Genomic DNA, 21,788 nt, shown 5'->3' with positions numbered 1-21,788 from the left:
ATGATGACAAGAAGATTAAGTAAAATAACTAATATAGCTTATTTCCCAGGAGAGTAAATTTTAACTATTTGGAGGAGAAATATGAAGATCCTTGAGAAATTTTAATAGTCTTAATTATTTAATAATTTTGACTAAATTGAATGCTACAGAATCTCAGAAATGATCACCTTTATTGTGAGGGTTTGAGGTGGCTTTAATTGATCTTTCACATAGGTAAAATATATCTATTTCATTATTAATTTCATTGTTAATTTTACATTCAGTGATTTCACTGTTGAATCATTGGAGATGAAGGGATTTAATAGAGAAATTTACTATTAGGAAAGAAAGTTTTACAGTTAGTTTATTAAATAACATTTGATAAAAGAATAAAATTTGAGCTGAATGAGTGAGAAAGAGGTTGTAATTTTATTGATTAGAAAGAAAATATCCAAATACACTCCCAAATTACCATAGAGTTTGGGATGATCCAGTTACATATGGGGGAATCATTCAAGAAGCAGACTGAAGGGAGACATTCAGGTGAAGTTGATAGACCTGTCCCCTGCCTCTAAATGTTGAAGTGCTTCTTCATGCCTTCTTCTTTTCCCTTACAAATCAGTTGCTAAATCCTGTGAGTTTTAATGTCATTGTTTATCCAACCCTTTTGTTTCATTCTCACCATACTTCCTCTTTCCTCAGTAAAGCACACATGTCTGTTGATAACTGCCCTACATTCAGTATCCAGTTGAGATACTTTTGTTAGATTATCTTTTTTAAAAAGTGTTTTTAATTAACACTTAAAATATTCCAAAAAGTAAACATTTCAAAATAAAAAAGTAAAAGAAGCAGACTAGTAGAGTTGATGGCCGCGTTACCTACTTCTCTGTCTTTATTTCAGACTCATGGCACAGGAGGGAAGAAAGCCATCCAAACAGATGAATGGCGGAATGGCCCAATTGAGGAAAGATTGGAATATGCCCTAGTTAAGGTATGTTAGGAGAAAAGAGTATCCAGTGGGTTGGAAGTACAGAGTACATGCATATACAAGGTAACTCAAAAATCTGAGGACCATTTTCGACTTTAATAGCTGAATGGCTCTCAGACTTTAGGGACACCTGTTATATAATCTTGGTTTGCTCATTTGTGTGATCATTGATAGAAGAGTCTCTTGGAGTTCACGAAAAAGGAGATGATACAAGGCATCCATCTGGAAATTCATATGTTTTTGTTAAAAATCTAATTTGTGCAAGGTGCTGTGACTATATATGTTGCCTATATTTTGCAATTCTTAGGTGTTTATATTTCTCTGGCAGCAGTCTTTTTAAAAAGTCAGTGTTATTTGGTATTTTTAAGTCCTCCACTTCCAAGTACTAGGGACAAGTTTGATTCATAGCATCAAAAGAATTTTACAGTGGGAGAGGACCCCAGAACTTATCCATAAGTGTTCTTCCAAACATGTTCATCTCTCCCCAAACCTCCCATTGCTCCCCTTTGTCCCTACCCTTTCAGTTGATATACTTGCTTCATATTTTACAAGAATATATTGGGGCCATTTTCTCTGAGTTCCCTTTTCTCCCACTTCCTCGAAATCTCTTATCATTTAGATCCCCTCTGCCACTATCTCCTCCTTCACCCGGTCTTATAGGATCAAGTGGCCTTACTCTGTACCAAGGTTCACCCTTTGCTTGTTCAAGTGATCCTATTCCATCCCATCTCCTTCAGCAGATTGCCTCCCTGCCATCCCACTCTTTTACTTATCTTCATTTCTCTTTGTCTGCTAGCTGCATCCCTATTGCCTACAAACATGCCCATGTTTCCCACATCCTGAAAAAAGGCCTCATTTGGTCCTTCTGTCCCTTCTGCTCTTTGTAGCTAATCTCCTTGAAAAGGCCTTCATTTTCTCTCATCTTAACCCCTTACTGCCCAATTTTTGACCATTGAAACTGTTCCCTCCAGAGCTGCTTTAGTTGCCAAGTCCAGAGGCCTTTTCTTAACCCTCATTCTCTTTGGCCTCTCCACAGTATCCTCTGGGTACTCTCTTATCTTTCTAGACACTGTGCCTGACTCTCTGCCTACCTGACTTTCCTCAGTCTCCTTTGCTAGGTCCTCATCAGGCCCTCTTGTGTGGACCTTCTCTTCTCCCTCTGTACTACTTGAGGTCATTGCATCAGCTCTCATAGATTTAATCACCACCTCTAGGCGAATATTCTCAAATCTAGCTCCCCTGCCCTAACCTCTCATCTGACTTGCAGTCCTATGTCTCTAGTTGCCTTTCTGATGCATCACCCTGGACAGAACATAGCCAAACAGAGCCCATGGTTTTTCCCTTTAAACCCTCCTTACCTCCACACTTCCCTGTTACTGTAGGGAGTGCCATCCTCCTCCCATCTGTTAGGGTTGCAACCTAGGAGTCCTCTTGGATTCCTCAGTCTCTCCCCCTCTGCTCCTCATGTCCAGGCTGCTGCCAGGGCCCAAGGGTTCACGTGTGCAGCGACTCTCCAATATGCCCCCTCTCTTCTCTGACAGTGCCACCACTCCCGTGCAGGCCCGGTCACCTCATTCCTGGACGATTACTTTTTTTAAACCCTGACCCCACATCTTAGAATCAGTCCCATGTATTGGTTCCCAGGCAGAAGAGAGGTAAGTGCTTGTCCAGGGTCACATAGCCAAGAAGTGTCTGGGGCCAGATTTCATCACCTTCCATCTCCAGGCCTGGCCCTCATTCTTTGATTTTTGTAGTAGCCCTGCTGGTGGGTCTGCCTTTCTGAAGTCTCCCCATTCTAATTCAGCTACTAAAGTTCTTTTCCTCTTTAACTTTAACACTCTGGCAAGGCCCTTCTCCCTTTTCAGTCTTCTTACATTTTACTCCCTGCCATGTAATCTCTGAGCCAGGGATCCAGGCTTCCTGGCCATTTCAGGGCCAAGTCCTTCCATCTCTTGCCTCCTGACATGTTCTCTGACTGCCTCATGCCTGGCATGATCTCCCTCCTCAACTCCCATCTACTGATTTCCCTGGGACATTTTAAGTCCCAACTAAAACCCTACCTTCCCCAACCCTCTTGTTTCTAGTGTCTTCCTTAGGCTAATTATCTCCTATTCATCCTGTATGTAGCTTGCTTGTATATATATTTTTACATGTTGCCTCCACCATCGGGCTCCTCCAGGGCAGGGCTTTGTCTTGCTTCTTTTTGTATCCCCAGCCTAGCACATTGCCTTGTACCTAGTAGGCACTTCATGATGTTTATTGTTTGATCTAGTCAAACTTCCGTTTCCACAGACAAGGAAACTGGTGTGCACAGACTTGTCCAAGGTCACACATCTAGTTAGTGCTAAAGACTCTTAGACCAGAAAGTTTATCTCCTTTCTGTCCTAGTCCTGTTTTTTTTATCTCTTACATTCCACTTTTCCTCTTATTCCTACAATTAACATTTTACTTTGGGCCTGCTTCTTGTGTTGGGTCTGCAGTGTTGACCTGGATCCTGCTTTTGCTCCTCACTCACTGTCTGCCTTCAGTCTCTTCACCCCTCTCAGCTTACCCACCCGTGAGATGGGAAAACTCCCACACATTATTAGAGACCTCAGAAATATACAGTCTGTAAGGCTACCAGAAGACAAGGCAGGATTGGCTTGTTGGCTTTTTCTTTGAATTTGTATTTTGATATTTACTCTTAGTTCTCAAAGAGCCTGTGATAGAATTGACTTTTCTAATATTATTGTTAGAATTGTGTTCAACTTTTATTTCTAACAGTCTGTGTTTCTGCATGGTTTTTTTTATTCCAGGGCATTGAAAAACATATTGTAGAGGACACTGAGGAAGCTAGAATGAAAAAGGACAAATATCCTCGACCATTGAACATAATTGAAGGACCATTGATGAATGGCATGAAAGTAGTTGGTGATCTCTTTGGTGCTGGAAAGATGTTTCTTCCCCAGGTTGGCAAAGGAGTGGGGGGTGCAGTGGAAGTGGAGGTGGGGGCAAGTGATGGCAGAAATCTTCACACAGGAGCCATTTCCTTGTCCTAGAATTAATAGTTACTCTAGAACAACTTCAGTCACTTAACGAAGCATCTCTTAAGAATGTCAAGTGCTGTGATACACATTGGAGATACAAAGACCAAAATGAAACTATCTCTGCCCCCAGAGAGTTTACGCTATTTCTGGAGAGACATGTAGAGTTGTGTGTGTTTGTGCTTGGGTGTATATACACATGCACAGCACTACCCATATTTTTATAAGTAGAGAATACATATGAAGTAAATATGATGTGAGTTTTTAAGGGAACAAAGGATGGGGCTATGTAAAGGCAAATTTTCTTATTTCTATGGTTTTAAGTTCAGTTGGGAATTCAGGGAATTCATGATCTTCCTCTTTCCCCCAATCCATCACTCCCCACCCTGAAGTAAGAAGGGCTGCCTGGAAAATCTGCTTTTTGTAAGATTGGTGTTCAGAGGTCACCTGAGAATACTCCTTTTCTCTGTACCTAATCCTTCTCCATTCCCATCCTCTGCAGAAAGAAAGAAAACAGTCTCTGATTTCTTTTTAATATCTGCTCAGTAGTATAGATGTCTAATTTAGTCTATGGATGCAGACGTCTCAGAATGATCTATTTAAAACAAATAGGTTCCATTAAAGCCAGAATGCATTAAATGGTTTGTGATGGGTAGCAGTATTTCTTGGGCTTAATTCACAATGACTGCAGAGGTAGGGATAGAATCACTTAGCATTTATTGAGTGCCTTTTGTGTGCCAGGCACTGTGCTAAGTGCTGGGGGCCATACTAAGACGTGTAAGACATGCTCTTGCCCAGGTTTAGCTGAGAAGACCAGGAACAGATATACAAAAAAACCTAAAATATCAATGAAATGGGTGTCACAAAACTGGGCATGGTCTGTGGCCTGTTAAGTGATATTTAATTCATTTCAGCAAATATTTATTAAGAGCCTAATCATCTCCACCCTCTGGCTTCTCTGGCTTCCTTCAGGTCCTAGCTAAAAATGCACCTCTATAGGAAGCTTTTTCCTGGACCTTCCCTCTTAATTCTGATGCTTCCTTCTATTAATTATTTCCAATTTATCCTGTCTCTTCCTTGTTTGTACGTGGTTTTTTTGCATGTTGCCTCCTCTATTAGAACTCCTTGAGGGCAGGGACTGTCTTTTGTCTTTCTATGTAACCCCAGTGCTCAACAGAGCACCAGACATTTAGTAAGTAGGTGCTTAATAAAATACAAAGACCTGACATGTAGTAAGTAGGTGCTTAGTTTTAGACAAGATTTCCTTACCTTTAATGGGGGTATACACCATGTACACAAGGAAGTTGATGCCAGGATGCAGAACCACCTGGTATAAGATGGCATTTTTCTCTACAACTTATAATTTGGAGTGACCTAGAGCAGAATGGTGCAATACACAGCCAAAAACAACTCCCAAGTGGGCCTGAATCAGATTGAGATGTATTTGGTAAATACTGAACAAAATAAATAAAATGACAATAAGATACAGATAATAGAAAATTTTAAACTAAGTCAGTAGTCAGCACACAAGGATCCTTATGTTTAGCTTAGTGAATTCCCATTTCTGTTTGTGTTCAAGAGGGAGCAAGAGTAGTAATAACTGAGAAATCTGGGCAGGCTTCATGTAGGAGGGAGGCATTTGAACTGATAGAAGGAAGTTAAGGGAATTGACACATGAGAACTGAGGAGGAAGTACAAAATTCAGAAGATAGGTCATTAGGGACTAGGGTTGTCCGGGAAGGTTTGACCCAAAAAATACTTTGATAACCCTTGGAGGAAGGGCAGCATTTGGATAGATGAAGAGAATGAGAGAGAAAGAAAATAGCTTAAGCAAAAGTGGTGGTAGGAAAACACAAAGCTACTTTTCTGGTTTTCAGTTCTGTGTCCTCCCATGGTTGACTTAATATTGCCTATTTCTACATTGCTAACTGTGTCCCCTGGGCTCCCTGAAGTGAAAACTCATTGTTCTGTCATGTGATTCTTGGGCTTGGGGTCAGGAAGATACGGGTTCAGTTCTGGTCCCAAGCACTTACTAACTGTGTGAATCTGGGCAGGTCATTTAAACTCTCTCAGCCTCAGTTCCCTCATCTTTAAAATAATAATAATAATAATAATAATAATAATAATAATAATAGTACCTTTTTTCTAGGGTTGTTTTGAGAATAAATTGAGATAATATTTGTAAAGTGTTATATAAGTCCTAGCTATTACAGGCCCTGAAATTCCCACAAAAAAAAAGATGAATAATTATCTGATTATTTTTGTCTTTCCAGGTAATAAAGTCGGCCCGGGTCATGAAGAAGGCAGTTGGCTACCTCATTCCTTTCATGGAAAAAGAACGAGAGGAAGCAAGGGCTCTTAATGGGAGCGTGGAAGAAGAGGTGAGACCTTGTGTGACCTTTTTGAGGGTTTGCCTGGGAGTCTGTTGGGAAGTGCAGAGGAAGTAGGATAGAATCTCTTCAGAGGCAGCTTGGTAGTGCAGTACAGTGGATAGAGCCCTGGACATTCAGCCTGTGTGATCTTGGCCTAGTCACTTAACCTGTCTGCCTCATTTTCCTCAACTGTAAAGTGAGGATAACAGCTACTTCCCTGGATTGTTGTGAAGATCAAATGAAATAAAGAATTATTAAGTGTTTATCATGGTGCCTGGCCCTTAAGTAAACGCTTATTTCCTTCCCAATCCCTTTCCTCAGACACTTACCTAGCTGTGTGACTTTGGACAAGTCCATTGACTTCTGTCTCTCCTCCTCCTCTGTGAAATGGGAATAGTAATAATAGTCCCTACCTCCAAGGGTTGTGGTGATCAGATAAGGTAACATTTTAAAAGTGTTAAGCACTGTGCCTGGCATGTAGAATAAATATAATGCTTGTTTCCTTCCTTCTCATCTTTCCAGTTTTGATCTTGGGGTTATAAAATCCCTGGTTTGAGGTTATTTTTCCATGAAAACCCATAATTTCTAGATGAAAAAAATTGAATGAGTGCATGAAAAAAAACATTTGTTAAATGCTTGCTTTGTTCCAAGGACTAGAGTGAGTGGGGTCGGGGTGGCACCAGTTAAAAAACCATCTGATCCTCGAGTATGAATGGGGGAAGATTATAGGAGACGGTAACTTGGGAGGAGTGTTTGGGTTGGGAAGTCACTGCAGGGTTTGGGGAGAACGGTGGTGTTGATTTGCTGACCTCTGCCAGAGCAGGACATAGAAAGTGGCGAAGTCCAAGGTAACCAAGAAGATGGCCAGATGCAGGAGATCCTGGGTTCAAATCACTTCTTAGCTCTGTGACCCTGGGAAAGTCATTTAACCCTGGTTGTTAGCCCTTGATTGTAAGGCTGAAATTAGTGTTTAAGGAAAAAAAAAGATGGCCAGAGAACATTGTAGTGAGTTTAGAGGGTCACTGCCATAGGATGGACGCTCACCATTCAGGTACAAAGAAAGGCAAGGAAGATGTTCAGGATCTAATTAATGTTTGTTATTGATTCTTGTTCAGTCAAATTCAGGTGTGTGTGACTCTTCGTGACTCCAGTTGAATTTTTCTTGACAGATACTGGAGTAGTTTGCTATTTCCTTTTTCAGCTCATTTTGCAAATGAGGAAACTGAGGCAAACAGGATTTACTGACTTGCTCAGGTGACATAGCTAGTGAGTGTCTGAGGCCAGATTTGAACTCAGGTTTTCCAGACTGCAGGCCCAGCGGTCTGTCATGCCACCTAATTGCCCCTAGCAAACATTTGATGTTTCTTTGGAGGGTGGTGAGGAGGTGAAGCATAGTAATGGGCAAATCAGGCACCATTTGTCCAGCCATTTAACCTGGTTGTGGGCCGAGCCGTAAGCAGTGCAGACTGTTCAGGTCCTTAGGACATCATCATGCAGTTTTGTATAACGTGGCAGCTGGGTCAGGTGGGTGCTGACTGTGGTTGTCCTCTCGGTGCTAATAATAGTGCCACAATAACAATGGGGCTCCTTTCTTTAATATTTGACCATTACACGTGCCCAGCTTGTTTCTCTTCACAGTGATTTCCTGGGGCAGGCAGGACAGTGGGTAGTCCTGCCCATTTTATGGATGAAGAAGCAGGCTCAGGTGGCAAACAGGAAGTGGCATTGCCAGGACTAGAATCAAGGCCCTTTTAGTCTTTGACCACTGCTCTTTCCATCATGCTTTCATTATCAATAGGATTAAAAAAATTTTTTTTCCACTTTTAACATGCTTTAATGATGACTTGTTTCTGCATCTTTGTCACTTCCAGATTCCCTGCCCATGATAGATATGAGGGGCCTTTTGTAACAAAGAAAATCATTTTAAGCCGAACATAGGACCATGCTATATACTGTACCCAGAATCCCCTTCTGCTTTATGAAAAGGCAGGAGGCCTTCCTCATTCTTCTCAGGGTCCACAGTTGGGCATGATAGTTGCTCTGCATTTGGCTTCATCTTTTATTGATGTGATCTTAATACCTTTCTACTTTATCCTCTTGGTTCTGCTTGCCTCCCCTTTATACCAGTTCATTCAAATCTTGAATTGTTTTTCTGTTGGATGTTGATAGGTTTCATTGAGCCATTTTCCACACTCTCTTGCTCCTTCTGTTTGAGGTAACAATCTGGGCACTGACCTCCTACGCCTACCACCATTACTTTTATTAGCTAGCTAGTTTTACAAAATACTTCAGTTATCTCATTTAATCCTATGAAGTAGTTGCTATTATGATTTTCATTTTACAGACGAGGAAGCTAAAGCAGATAGATATTAAGTGACTTGCCCAGTGTCACACAGCTAGAAGTATCTGAGGTTGGATTTGAACTCAGGTCTTTCTGACTCTGGTTCTAGTGCTCTTATCCTGAGTGCCACCTAGCTCCCACTCTGAGACACTGCTTTGGTTGGGTTTGAGGGTAGAGTTCCAAGGAGAGGAACAGATTTCTGTCTGAATTCAGCTAGTTTCCATAATAAGTGGCCCCATGACCTTGACCTCAAACTTGAATCAGGCATATTACTGGCCTACAGAGAGATCTCTTCATCATTTCCATCGTCAGCTCAGGGATGACATGGTCCTGGGCTCTTTGTGTCAGGTTACCTGGGCTCCTTTTTTTTCATAAAATGAGTCTCTCTGTTCCACCATTGTATTAAATACATTTCTGTCCTAACAGTTGACTAAAATGCACGATCTTATCCAAAGCCCTTCATAATAAAATGCTCACTTGCTTGATTTACACTTGCAGGACCCTTACCAAGGCACGATTGTGTTGGCGACTGTCAAAGGTGATGTGCATGACATAGGCAAGAATATTGTGGGTGTAGTCCTGGGATGTAATAATTTCAGGTAAGAATTTTAGGGGTCCTATCTTAGACTCCTTTTATGTTTCAGTAGTCATTTAGTCAATAAGCATTTATTAGGCACCTGTTCTTTTAAAACATTTTTTTAAATTTGGAACATTTTTCCATAGTTACTTGACTCAGGATTCCCCCTCCCCCTCCCAGAGCCAATGAGCAATTCCATTGGGTTATACATGTATCGTTATTCAAAACCTATTTCCATCTTATTCATATTTGCAATAGAATGATCTTGTAACGCTAAAATCCTAATCATATCCCCATTGAACCATGTGATCATTCATATGTTTTTCTTATGTGTTTCTACTCCCCCAGGCCTTCCTCTGAAAGTAGGTAGTGCTCTTTCTCATAAGTCCCTCAGAATTGTCCTGGTTCACTGCATTGCTGCTAGTAGAAAAGTCCATTACATTTGGTTGTGCCATAATGTATCCATCTCTGTGTACAATGTTCTTCTGGCTCTGCCCCTTTCACTCTGCATCAATTCCTGGAGGTCTTTCCAGTTCACCTGGAATTCCTCCAGTTTATTATTCCTTTGAGCACAATAGTATTCCATCACCATCAGATACCACAATTTGTTCAGCCATTCCTCAGTCAATGGACACCATTAGGCACATATTCTCTGCCAAGCATTGTGCTAAGCATTGGGGATACAAAAAGAGGCAAAAGATCATCCCTGCCTTTATGGAGCATAAATGATTTAAAAATTCAAGAGTTTTTTTCCATTGTGGAAGGGAATACTGCATAGTCAAGAATGAAAATATTTGGTCAATATGATCAAAGAGCAAATAACATTTTCTTTAAGTTTGATGAATAAGCTTTATTTTTCTTAAATTAATTTTATTTTCAGTTCCAAATTCTGTTTCTTCTTGCTTTGCTTACTGAGAAGTCAAGAAAAACAAGTCCATTATCATTATGTATGGTCAAGCAAAACAAATTTTTGCAGAAGTCATGTTGAGAGAGGAGGGAGGGAGAGGCGCTAACTGCTTTGATTTGTCTCTTGAGTCCATCTGCTCTCTATATGGAGGTAGATAGCATGTTTCATCATGAGTCCTTTGGAATTGATTGGTCATTGTGTTGATCAGTTCTGATGATTTCCACAGTTGATTGTTTCTTACCTCCTTTTTGACACCAAATTATAAGATTTTGTAACTAGATCCCATGAGGTGATATTGAATTTCAGTCCTGTATTTCTTAGTAAAAAGGGTTACATTTAGAAGATGAGATTGTAATTATTTTTGTAGTGTCTCCACAGTCCCACATATAATTAAATGCTTTTAAAAATTTATAATAATGAAGCTCATTTTTTGAGCTAACATATGGAAGATGAAGTCGTCTTGTAATGAATGCCATTATAAAAAACATAACAAAATGGTTTCTATAATTTAATAGATGGTTTATAATGACTGTGCCTTGTTAATCTGGTTACAATGGATTCCTTATAATGAATAATCCAGTAAAATTAATTGTGTTCTTGGGTTCCTGTCCACCCAAGAGTTAATCTCAATCAGTTACTTTTACTTTTTTTACATTGTAGTTCATGGAGAGCTGTGTTAGGTTTTTAAAATAATTTTTAGTTCTTTGCTGATAAAATAATTAATTTTGGTTACATGAAATTGAAACGCTTTTTCACAAATGAAATTAACACATTTAGGATAAAGAAATTAGTGCTTTACTGGGAAGAAAGCCTTGGTATCAGGCATCTCAAATAAAGATTTGTTAAGATGTGTAGACAACTGACAGAAATATGTAAGGCCAAAAGCCATTCCCTTACAGAGGAGTGATCAGTCAGTCAATAAGCATATTTATTTGGATAGAGAGCCAGGCCTGGAGATGGAAGGAACTGGTTCTAGATCTGGTTCCTAGACACTTCTCTAGCCTTATGACCTTGGACAAGTCCCTTAACCCCAATTGTCTAATCATTACCACTCTTCTGCCTTACAACTGATAACTTAGTAAGGGTTAAAAAAAAAAGCATTTATTAAGTATCTACTAAGTATTTGTTCTGGGAACATCATAGTAATTGTAAATAATGACAAAACCATTGGGAAGGCCAAGAGCATTTGTTATAATGAGCTCTTCCCTCTGTTGGATATATGTCTCACACTTGTTCAGTGCCCAAATCACTCTAGACAATACTTTTCAGTGCCCTGTTATTGGTTTCTGTTAGCATTCTTCTCTTATCTGTAATTCCCATGAAGCATTACACTCACCAAATACTTATTCTTCAGTTACTCTCCTGTTGTATTTGGTCATTGCTAATATTAGTCAGTAGATAGTTGACAAGATCAAGCTGGGAGTGGTCTTTTTTTTCCCCATGTGATGATATTTGAAAAAGTGACATTTCTCCAAAGGGTCCCCTTTTCTCTTAAAAGTACAAAATATTAGCAGTTGTAGTGTTACTAATTTAAGCCAGACTTAGCATATTATGCACAAAAATTTTCTCTGTTTTTTACATATTGGGATTTTCATCTTTATCCTTGTCCTAGACAAAACTTTGTGGTAGAATCTTTAGATTTTTCTGTCTTAAAAGGCTAAAATTTTTGGACATATAGCTAATGTGAGAATTTATTTCTTTGAGATAAGCATATTTATTATAATTTATTACATAATTATAACATCATATTTATTATGGTACATAATGTGTTATATATATATTTTTAAATGGCAACTTCAAAAACAAAGAAGCTATGATTCCATGACCATTAAAAACAAAGAAAATGTAATTGAGAAATGTTTAATAGAATAAACAAAGATATAATATAACCTAAAAAAAAAGGCAAGAAGACCTGTCACTTACCTTAATCCAATTTACTCAGTGGCTCATGGTTTATTACTTAATTATTTGGACCACATGGCTGAGTCACCCTGTATCCTTGTAGTAGCACACCTGAATTGCAGCAGTAGTACATAGGGGAAAAAAGCCTTTTAACTGCTGAAATTGCAGAATTAAAGCAAAGGAAAGCATAGCAAATTTTAGACATTATATTAGGGATTTGGAGGTGAGGTTATTTGAGAAGAAAGTGGCCCACATGCCTCTTAGGAATATATCCTAATATGTCTGTTCAGTGATAACTAAACATGTTCCATCATAGCCAATGCCTTTACAGATTTTATATAATACTTTACACATTGGTATTATATTTGTGGGTGTTATTTGAAGAATTGAGCTCCATAGTGTATTTTCTGTATTTAAAAAAGAACGTCTGAAGCCTCCTAGTGATTTCTGCAGGATAATTTTTAAAATGACCCTTTTTTAGGGCTAGAGTTATGGGCTGGATCTATAATTACATGGGTTTGGAAACTCTTAGGAGAGATGACTTCTTTTAATGCAGATCGCTTTATCTGCAATTTATAGCTGTAGAGGAGCAGCTAGGTGGCTCTGTGGATAGAGCACCAAGCTTGGAGTAGGGAGTATCTGGGTTCAAATTTGTCCCCAGACACTTCCTAGCTATGTGACCCTGGGCATTAGCCACTTAACCTCTTTCGTCTAACCCTTGCCCTTCTGTCTTGGGGTCTGTAAGGGTTTAAAAAAAATTATAGCATTAGAGAGCCCTCCTAGGCTTAGGGACCTACCCAGAATGATACAACCAGTATATGTAAGAGACTTTCAATGAACCCAGGTCTTTCTGTTTTTGAGGCTATCCTTGATGCCTTTGAGGCATATTTTTTATGTTATTTTAAAATTTATTTTTATTCTTAACAGACAAACGAATTAAATAAATATTTCCAAATACATAGTAGAACAGAAAAAGAGGATTCTGTATTAGGCTGTTGGCATTTGAAATGAAAAGCTTGTTTTTTTTCTATATTTAAAAGTTCAGTCTCACTTTCAAAGCTATCCTGTTTGTCTTTTCTTCTTTTTGTACTATTTAAAAAAAAATGTCTGTGTTCCCCTTCTCCCTCATCCATAATCCTTTCCCCCTTTCTCCTTTGTTTTCTGTCAGCTGCCTTCTTGTGTCAGTCTTGATTGTTGAATCAAGAATCCAGATAATCATAATTTTATTAATAGGACCAAAAATGCTTATTTAGTGCTAGATCGCTGCTTTTTTTTCTCACCAGTTCTTGATTATTAGAATCAGAATGTTCCACAAGTACTAAAGAAGTTGAATACAGTATAATGTCATTACTTTGAAATTATCTCAGGTTTTATTTTTAATAGATTTTTTGAAAAAAAAGTTAGCTTCTTTAATTTAATTTAATTTAATTTAATTTAAAACCTTACCTCCCTTCTTGGAATGAATACTGTGTATTGGTTCCAAGGTAGAGAAGAGTGGTAAGGGTTAGGCAATGGGGGTTAAGTGACTTGCCCAGGGTCACACAACTGGGAAGTATCTGAGGCCAGATTTGAATCTAGGACTCCATCTCTAGGCCTGGCTCTCAATCCACTGAGCTACCCAGCTGCCCTCAGCTTCCTTAATTTTCAAATTATGTAAAGCCATTTTATCACATAATTTTAAGTGTATGTTCTCATTTCATCTTTTGAACAAATAGCACATAAAACTGGGTTATAAAAACAATGCTACAAGTTTCATTATTAGAAATAAAGAGATTGTTAGGCAAAATATTCAGATGAGAAATTCCCTATTCCTTTTACTGACTTCCAGAAAGGGCTTCTTAAAACAATGGTTCCTTTAATTGAAAATCCTTTGGCTTTAAACTATTTGGTCAAAAAGCTTATAAATGGAGCTTTTATTGTTGTTGAGTTGTGTCCCACTCTTTTTGACCCTATTTGGGGTTTTCTTGGCAAAGATACTGGAGCAGTTTGCCATTTCCTTTTCCTACTCATTTTAAATGTTAGGAAACAGGCAAACCATGTAATTTACTCAGATCACCCAATTGATAAGTGTCTGAGGCTGGATTTGGATTCATGAAGATGAGACTTCCTGATTCCAAGCCCAGGGCTCTATCCACTATGCCTCCTATCTGCCATGCCTACCCCTTCTCAGATTCTTTTGTACCAGTGAACTTCTAGGGGCAGGCCTCTTTATAGCATAGCAGTACTTAATGGGCTCAATGAAAAATATTAGCTTCCCTTTTGTCCCCAACATTTTTTCATATCTAATTTTTCTGCCATAGGGTTATTGATTTAGGAGTTATGACTCCCTGTGATAAGATCCTGAGAGCTGCTCTTGACAACAAAGCAGGTATGGTACAGCTGTCCATACTTTTAGGCCTATTTAGGCTGTCCATCTGTTAGTGAATGGTAATATTCTTCCAGATGTGTGATCCATGGGGGATTTGTAAGTGAAACAATTAAAAAACTCATTATCTGGTGGGACTATCCCAGGCGGTAGTAAGTATGATTGCATTTGGGAGATGAAGCTTGGGAAAGCAGGTTAAAATTCAGTGGAACTTATAACTAAGGTGCTGGGAGTAGGTTAAATATGTGGTAGCACACTTTTGTTGTGTATAATTTTTATGAATTTTTACTTTCATATCTTTGTAATCATGAATTTGGGCTATATGGTATTAGATGGTTGCCCAAAAAAGATGTATGCTGTAATAGTTTCAAATCTCAGGTTGTATTAGTAACCACAATCAGGAAGTGATGAAAATTCAGCTTTTAGGAAAACTCCCTTGGAAACAACTTTTCTTCTGTTGTAAGACTTTTTTGTTGAGTCTAGTGGATTTGATTAGAAAATGGTTTATAAGATGGGGCCCTCCCTTCCTTTTCACCTCTCATTCCCTCCCCTTTTTAAAATAGATATAATTGGCCTGTCTGGACTCATCACTCCTTCTTTGGATGAAATGATTTTTGTTGCCAAGGAAATGGAGAGATTAGATATAAAGATTCCTTTGTTGATTGGAGGAGCAACCACTTCCAGGTGAGTCAGATAAACGGAAGAACGTTGTTCATTAAAGTGTTCTTAAGTACCAGTGTTTAAAAGCCCTAGAAAAAACTAGGGGGTCCTTCTTATAATGTAGTGTGTATAAATTTTTTAGTTTTGTGTGTTGGAACTACCCTTTCTTAACTTCAAAACTAGAACAGAGAGAACTCTAGTAAATCTCTAGATTTGTTGTTTCTCTGGCCCTGGAGAACAGTGTTTTAGTCTTTTTTCTGGGACTTATTGTTCTTACTAAATCTTTGAGATGAGAATTAGGGTCCTTGCTTCTACTGACATTAAAATTTTGTTCAGCATCTGTTGAGCATCTAATTAGGACCTTAGATTTAGGGCTAGAAGGAACTTCCATGTTCATCTCTCCAGGAAGTTTTAATATGTTTTGTCATGCCCTCTTTTGGGAGTCTGGCAACATCTCCATAAAACATTAAAAAAAATTAGTTATTGAAAGACGTGATAAATTTCAGTTACAGGACAATGAAAAAAAGATTTTTTTCCTCTATCCAAGTTCGTAGACCATAGGTTAAGAACCTCAGCTCTTTTCTTAACCCCTCTGTTTGACAGATGAAGAAGGTGATAAGTGATTTGCCTGTAGCCACAGAGGACATACATAGCAGAGCCCAAGATTTGAATATAGGTCATGTCCAGCTCTCTTTGCCCATGTCACATGTCTGTGGCTATTATATGCTAAGTAGTATGAGTTTTTATAGAGATGAAGAGAACATAGTCCTTGCCCTTAAGGAGGTTATAATATAGGAGAGAAGATATCACTCTATACACAAATAATTATAATGATATAGAAAGAGGCACCCAAGGAAGGTAGTAAGGGATATAAGGGAAGTACGGAGTGCAATGGGAATATAAGAGGGAGGGGTAGATTGAGAGGGAGAAGGAGAGGAGAGAAAGATTATTTCTGGCTGAAGGGATAAGGGAAAAGGACATTTAAATAGAGGTGAGGTTTGCAGAATTAGTATGATTTTGAAAAGCAGAGGTGGGGAGAAAAGTATTCTGAGCAGTGGGAATGGCATGGATAAAAAGCATGAAAGAAGGAAAATGCAAGTGAGTTTCAGGAATGCTGAGTGGTTCAGCAGGTCTGAGGTTATTGCAAGCTGTGGTGGACATATAAGGGGGAATAGGAGATAATGCTAGAAAGATAGTGACTGCATCATGAAGTTTGAAGACCATGTTAAAGTCATTTGTATTTCCTTCTTTAATCATTAGAAAGTGGCTCAAGGCTTTGGATTGGAAATTTTGGGTTTAGGAAAATTATCTGGCAGCAGTGCGTATTGGAGATGGCAATAGGGACTATGGACAGAGTAAGTAGTTAAGGGGCCTATTGCAACAGTCTATGTAATGACTTATGAAGCCTCAGCCAGGATTGTGACAGCAGGAATGGGAACAAAAGACCACATACATGCAAGAGATGTTTCAAGAAAAAACGAACAGTATCTGCAATGGGTTGGTTATAAGTGCTTGTCCCATTTACAGAAATAGCAAAATCAGACAGAAGAGTGACATTAGGGGTGAGGAAAGATGATGATGGGTTTAGTTTTGGACGGTTTGAGTTACCATTGAGGCTGAAGTTAAGATGCCCTGTCTCTGGTGTATGAGGATGAGACTCAGGATAAAGGATAGGCTTACAGATATGGGAATAATCTGCTTAGACATGTTGGTTGAATGGCTGATATGACCAGCATGAAAGTGTATAAAAACAGAAGAAAAGAAGATTGACATAGGGGAATACTCACTTTGAAAATGTGGGAGGAGATAGAGAACTAAACAAAATAGTAGATGAGCTAGGGTTAGGAGATGGGATTGCTCATCGAGGTAGTAGGAGAGCCAAGAGAAGAGTGTCAAAAAAGAGGAAGTTGTCAACAATGAATCATGATCACAGTAAGTCCTAGAATTATAATGATGTTCAGAAGAGGTTGTTTTGTGTGAATGATCCCTAACTGTTTTTCTGTAGGTTTTTTTCTTCATTTTCTTGTTATACACAGTTCTTTGTAGCAGCAAACAAGGCAGACAGAGCCAGAGTGAAATATCTCTTTTGATCTCACCACCCGTTTCATAGATAAAACGATAGTATAACCTCTGTTTGGTGGTGATTAAGAGCCATTTTTTGTGTTAAAAATATCACTGTGTTAAGCACTATAATCTGAATACATTATTTTATTTAAAAGTTGTTTTAAAAATCTGAACTTAAAACACCAAAAAAACCGAGCATTTTATATGCAAAGTAGACAAAAAAAGAGGATTATATGGGAAAATGTGAATATCTTTTAATACACAGCTTGCTTCTCTTAAAAAAGGGTGCTGATGTATATTCCATTATTTTTTCATGTATTAAAAAATGTTTCAGTGACCCTTGGTTATTTTTTTTCCTTCCTTTTGGGGCAATATTATTGATAATGTCTGGCTCACTGTTAAATTTACTACCCACTCCCCCATGCCACCCCCTACCCCCCATGAAAAAAAGGAAAAGAAAACACAATCCTTCTAACACATAAACATAGTTAGGCAAGACAAATTTGCCAGGTTCAAAAATATGTGTCTTAACAGGCATGGTGTTGAATGCCGTGTAGTTCCAGTTCCTGAGAGAGACTGTGGTTACTAGTTGAGTATCTGCATTAAGTTCAGTACAAATATAGTAAACTTTGGGAGTGGTGGGCCTCCATCAGGCTGCCACAGGGAAAGCAAATTGCCCAGGTCAGAAAAAAAAGATTAAAACTTGTTTGCCAATCAGTACTGATATCTGGCCCATGAGTGACCAATGCACTTCCATCCTGGGTGAGATAGGGATATCCAGCCCCTTTTTCTGTCCATCTCCCCCATCTCCACTTCAATGTGTGTCATTCAGTAGGAGGAGGTTAATGTGCCTTATCTTCTGCTCATTGAATAGCGTTCTTAAGTGTTTCCAAGTTGTTTTCTTTACTAGTTTGTTCTATTTCTGCTAACTGCCTACATCAATTCATAAAAGTTTTATTGGTTTCCTCTGAAACTGCCCTTTTAGTTATTTTTCATAGTTCAGTAATATTCCATCACATTCAAATGCTACAATTTGTTCAGCCATTCTCCATTGCCTTATCTTCTAATTCTTTGTTATAACAAGAGTAATACTTTTTGAACATTTTGGTCCTTTTACTTTGTCTTTGATCTTCTTGGGGTTTTGGCCTAATGTTGGTATCACTGGGTCCAAAGACATAGACAGCTTAATGATTTGGGGGCTTAGTCTCAAATTATTTTCCAGATTGGCTTTCCAGTTCATAGGTTCACCAAGTGCCCCTGTGAATGCATTATTTTCATGAACTTTTTCTATACTGAAACCATTGATTGATTAGCTGCCATATTTGAATGATTTGACAGTTTTTAAATGTTATATTGCATTATAGCACGAGGTTGTCTTTTTTTTTTTTCAGGAAATCTTAAAGAGTTGTGATTCAGAATGAGTGGTAGGATCGTTCTCAAGGGATATGACCATCTTTTGGTCAGGGAAGGTTTTGCTTAACTAGACAATGAAAAATTGGCTTTTTAATATGAGTCTTCAGTGGCTTAATAGTCTACCCCTTTCATATAACAATTGTAAAATGAAATGTTATAAATATTTAAGTGAGCAGAGATAATGGAATGTGTCTTAAGGTGTGTTGAATGTAAACTCTGATTCTACATTACAAGCAACAGCATATGGTGAGACAATTCAGAGCACAAGGTCATATAAACAGCATGAAATAAATCGTTAATTCTACTCATGCCTCTTAGAACAGCTCCAAATAAAGCAATCTTAACAACTAAGTTCCAACAGATGAATTTTTTTTTAAGCCTTCAGAACAGGAAAGAAATATTATGATGTAATGGGGGTAAGGTGACATTGGTTATTTACAGGCTTTACCTTTTGAAAGTTGTGGAAGTAATAACCACTTGAATAAGTCATCCATGAACTGACGATGCACTCCAGCATGGCAGTTTCTTTCTAGGATGTGGTCCTGTCTGAAGTCACAGGATGAAATGATTCTGTGACCTCTCAGGGTTTCTTCTCACACCCTGCTTCTTTGATTGTATGTCAGCCCTGACTTTGCTGGTCCTCTTTGCCTAGTTCCTGTTGTCCTTCCTCAAAATGTCAGGAGCATGAAAGATTGCTACTGGGCATCCAGGGCAAACTCCTCATCTCTCACTCCCTTTCTCCCCCACCCCCATCAGGGGAGGTATGCTGTAGTGCCTTTGAAGAGACAGGATTACTTGTTCTGAATGTGCTCTTACAATACCCATGTTTTGCCAACCAGTTTTGGATCTTAACTTCTAGGGCCATTTCAAGGTATTGTAAATGAAGCCTTTGACCTGCAGTCTTTGGTCCTTGGAAGCTGATTCTGTGTTACCCATCAGCCCCCATATTAGTCCTGCTTTTTAAGTATTCAGTGGATGATTTGCCTTAGATAGCTCCCTGACATCTTTCATTATGTCTCTTCCAAAACTAAAGACCTTTGTCATTGTCCAGGTTTTAACTTTTATCTAGTGTGTTTAATCAGGGATTGGCCCTGGAGATCTTTATTCCCTGCAAACATACATTTGAAGAAAATAACCAGCTGCCCTTACAGATAGACTTCCAGTGCCCTGAAGCAGTACATCTGAATGAGAACTATAACCCTGAGATGTTCTAAATTAGGACATCTGTGGGGTTGCCAGGGTAACTAAGCTTATTACTTTGTGGTAGATTCTAGATAGATCTCATTAATAGAAGTAGAAAAAAGAAATGAGAGAATTAAGAGTTTTGACTCTTATGATGGCATTTAATGTTTGAGGCTATCCAGTGGATTTAGGATTGAACACGAGTGGAAAGATGCTTTAGAATACTTGACATTTTTCAAAGTGTTTTCTTAAAAAAATTCACTGAATACATCTCTCATTAGCTTGATACTATTAGTTCCAATTGGCAGATGTAGCAAATTAGCAAGCCAAGTTCACAGTGTGAGAAGCAGGGCCAGGATTTGAGTCTCATTTCTGATTTCCAGAGCCACGCTTAGCCATCTTGGAATCTGTGAAGAGGAATGGAAAATCTCTTGTAGTTTGGGGGAGAGGTGGGTTTGAATGGTGTGGGGGATGAATTTGGGGTTTTGTTTGTTGTTTTGAGCTCCAGAAGGGGAGAGTTCTTATCCTGACCTAGACTAAAGGACCCAAAGAAAAGAAAATTTGAATAAAAAGTCAAACATCAGCAATAATTCATCCTTTGGAGAAATCAGGATGAAATTCCACTTCAGTTCAATTAGCATTTATTAACTTCCCATTGTGGGCCAGGCATTATGCCTGAGGATACAAAGACAAAAATGACAATAACTACAACTTTCAAGGAACTTAGATTACCAGTGACTTGGGCATCACAAGTAGCCTTGTGTTTTACTCCGTTGAGTGTATCTGTCCTTCATTAGTTTTAAAATTTGGGAGGAAAAGATGCTTTGCTTTTTTCTTTTTGATAGAATTCTTCATTTCTAGCTTGGTGGCCTTGTTGTAGAGCTTTAGGTATTTGTATTCAGGTAAAAAAAAGTTTTACCTCTCTTTCCTTATTCTCTCTTATTCAAAAGAAAAAAAACCCTAGTAGCTAATATTCAGTAAAGCAAAAAGATTTTTTTTTTTTTTTTTTTTTTTTTTGCTGTCTTGGCCATGTCCAAAAAATGAATATTTTGATCTTTATCCTGAGTCTCTCACTTCTCTGTCAGGACGTAAGTAGCATACAACTCCGATTATTATTACTGGCTATCTAGCATTTTATAGCTCCTTCTGTGTGCCAGGTGCTGTGCTAAGCTATTTTTTTTTTATACAATGACCATGATATATTCAATGAAAATAAAGCTTAAAAATTTCAGAACCCTGATCAGTTCAGTGACCAATCTTAATTTGTTTTTATTTTTATTTTTTTTTAATTTTTTAATTAAATTTGTTTATTTTTTGAAAAATTTTTCATGGTTATATAATTCATGTTTTTACTTTACCAGTCATCCTCCTCCAACCCCCCCGCCCCAGCTAACTCGCATTTCCGCTGGTTTTAACATGTGTGGTCAGTCAAGACTTATTTCCATATTATGGATAGTTGCATTGGTGTGGTCCTTTCAGGTCTACATCCCCAATCATGTCCACCTCAACCCAAGTGTTCAAGTGGTTGTTTTTCTTCTATGTTTCCTCTCCTGCAGTCCTTCCTCTGAATGTGGGTAGCGTCTTTACCATAAATCCCTCAGAGGTGTCCTGGGTCATTGTATTGCTATGTGCTGAGCTCTTAATGGATATCTCATTTGGTTTTTACAGCCTCTCTGGTAGTAAGTGTTATCATCCTCATTTTATGGTTGAGGATATTGAGACAGACAACAATAAGTGACTTGTCCTGGGACATGCAGCTAGAAAGTGTTTGAGGCTGGATTTGAACTCTGGACTTTCTGACTCCAAGCCCAGCCGAATATCTGCTGGGCTGCATTTCTAAGTGAGAACATGGGCATACTGAGCCATTCCTTTTAACAAGAAGATAAAAAAATGCATATAATTTCTCCTTCTGTTCTTCATTGTATGTTGAAATGTTCATTTAAACCCTTTCTTTCTGTCCTAGAATCATTTCTAAGACAGAAGAACAGCAAGGGCTAAGCAGTTGTGATTAGGTG

The 21,788-nt window shown here is 38.5% G+C and overlaps 1 protein-coding gene across 1 annotated transcript in view; it reads left to right on the top strand.

The window, feature by feature from the left end:
- Positions 1–21,788, top strand: part of MTR (5-methyltetrahydrofolate-homocysteine methyltransferase) — a 169,293-nt gene that overhangs the window by 112,427 nt on the left and 35,078 nt on the right. The window contains exons 19-24 of the mRNA XM_044676319.1: positions 881–970; positions 3,763–3,915; positions 6,264–6,371; positions 9,202–9,302; positions 14,390–14,457; positions 15,018–15,138. Coding sequence (XP_044532254.1) covers positions 881–970; positions 3,763–3,915; positions 6,264–6,371; positions 9,202–9,302; positions 14,390–14,457; positions 15,018–15,138 — 641 coding nt within the window. The remainder of the gene's footprint in view (positions 1–880; positions 971–3,762; positions 3,916–6,263; positions 6,372–9,201; positions 9,303–14,389; positions 14,458–15,017; positions 15,139–21,788) is intronic.

This window comes from Gracilinanus agilis, chromosome 4 (genome assembly GCF_016433145.1).
Source record: "Gracilinanus agilis isolate LMUSP501 chromosome 4, AgileGrace, whole genome shotgun sequence".
Lineage (NCBI taxonomy): Eukaryota > Metazoa > Chordata > Mammalia > Didelphimorphia > Didelphidae > Gracilinanus > Gracilinanus agilis.
Note: the sequence above shows the minus strand (reverse complement) of the source record. Positions and strands in the feature narration are given on the sequence as shown.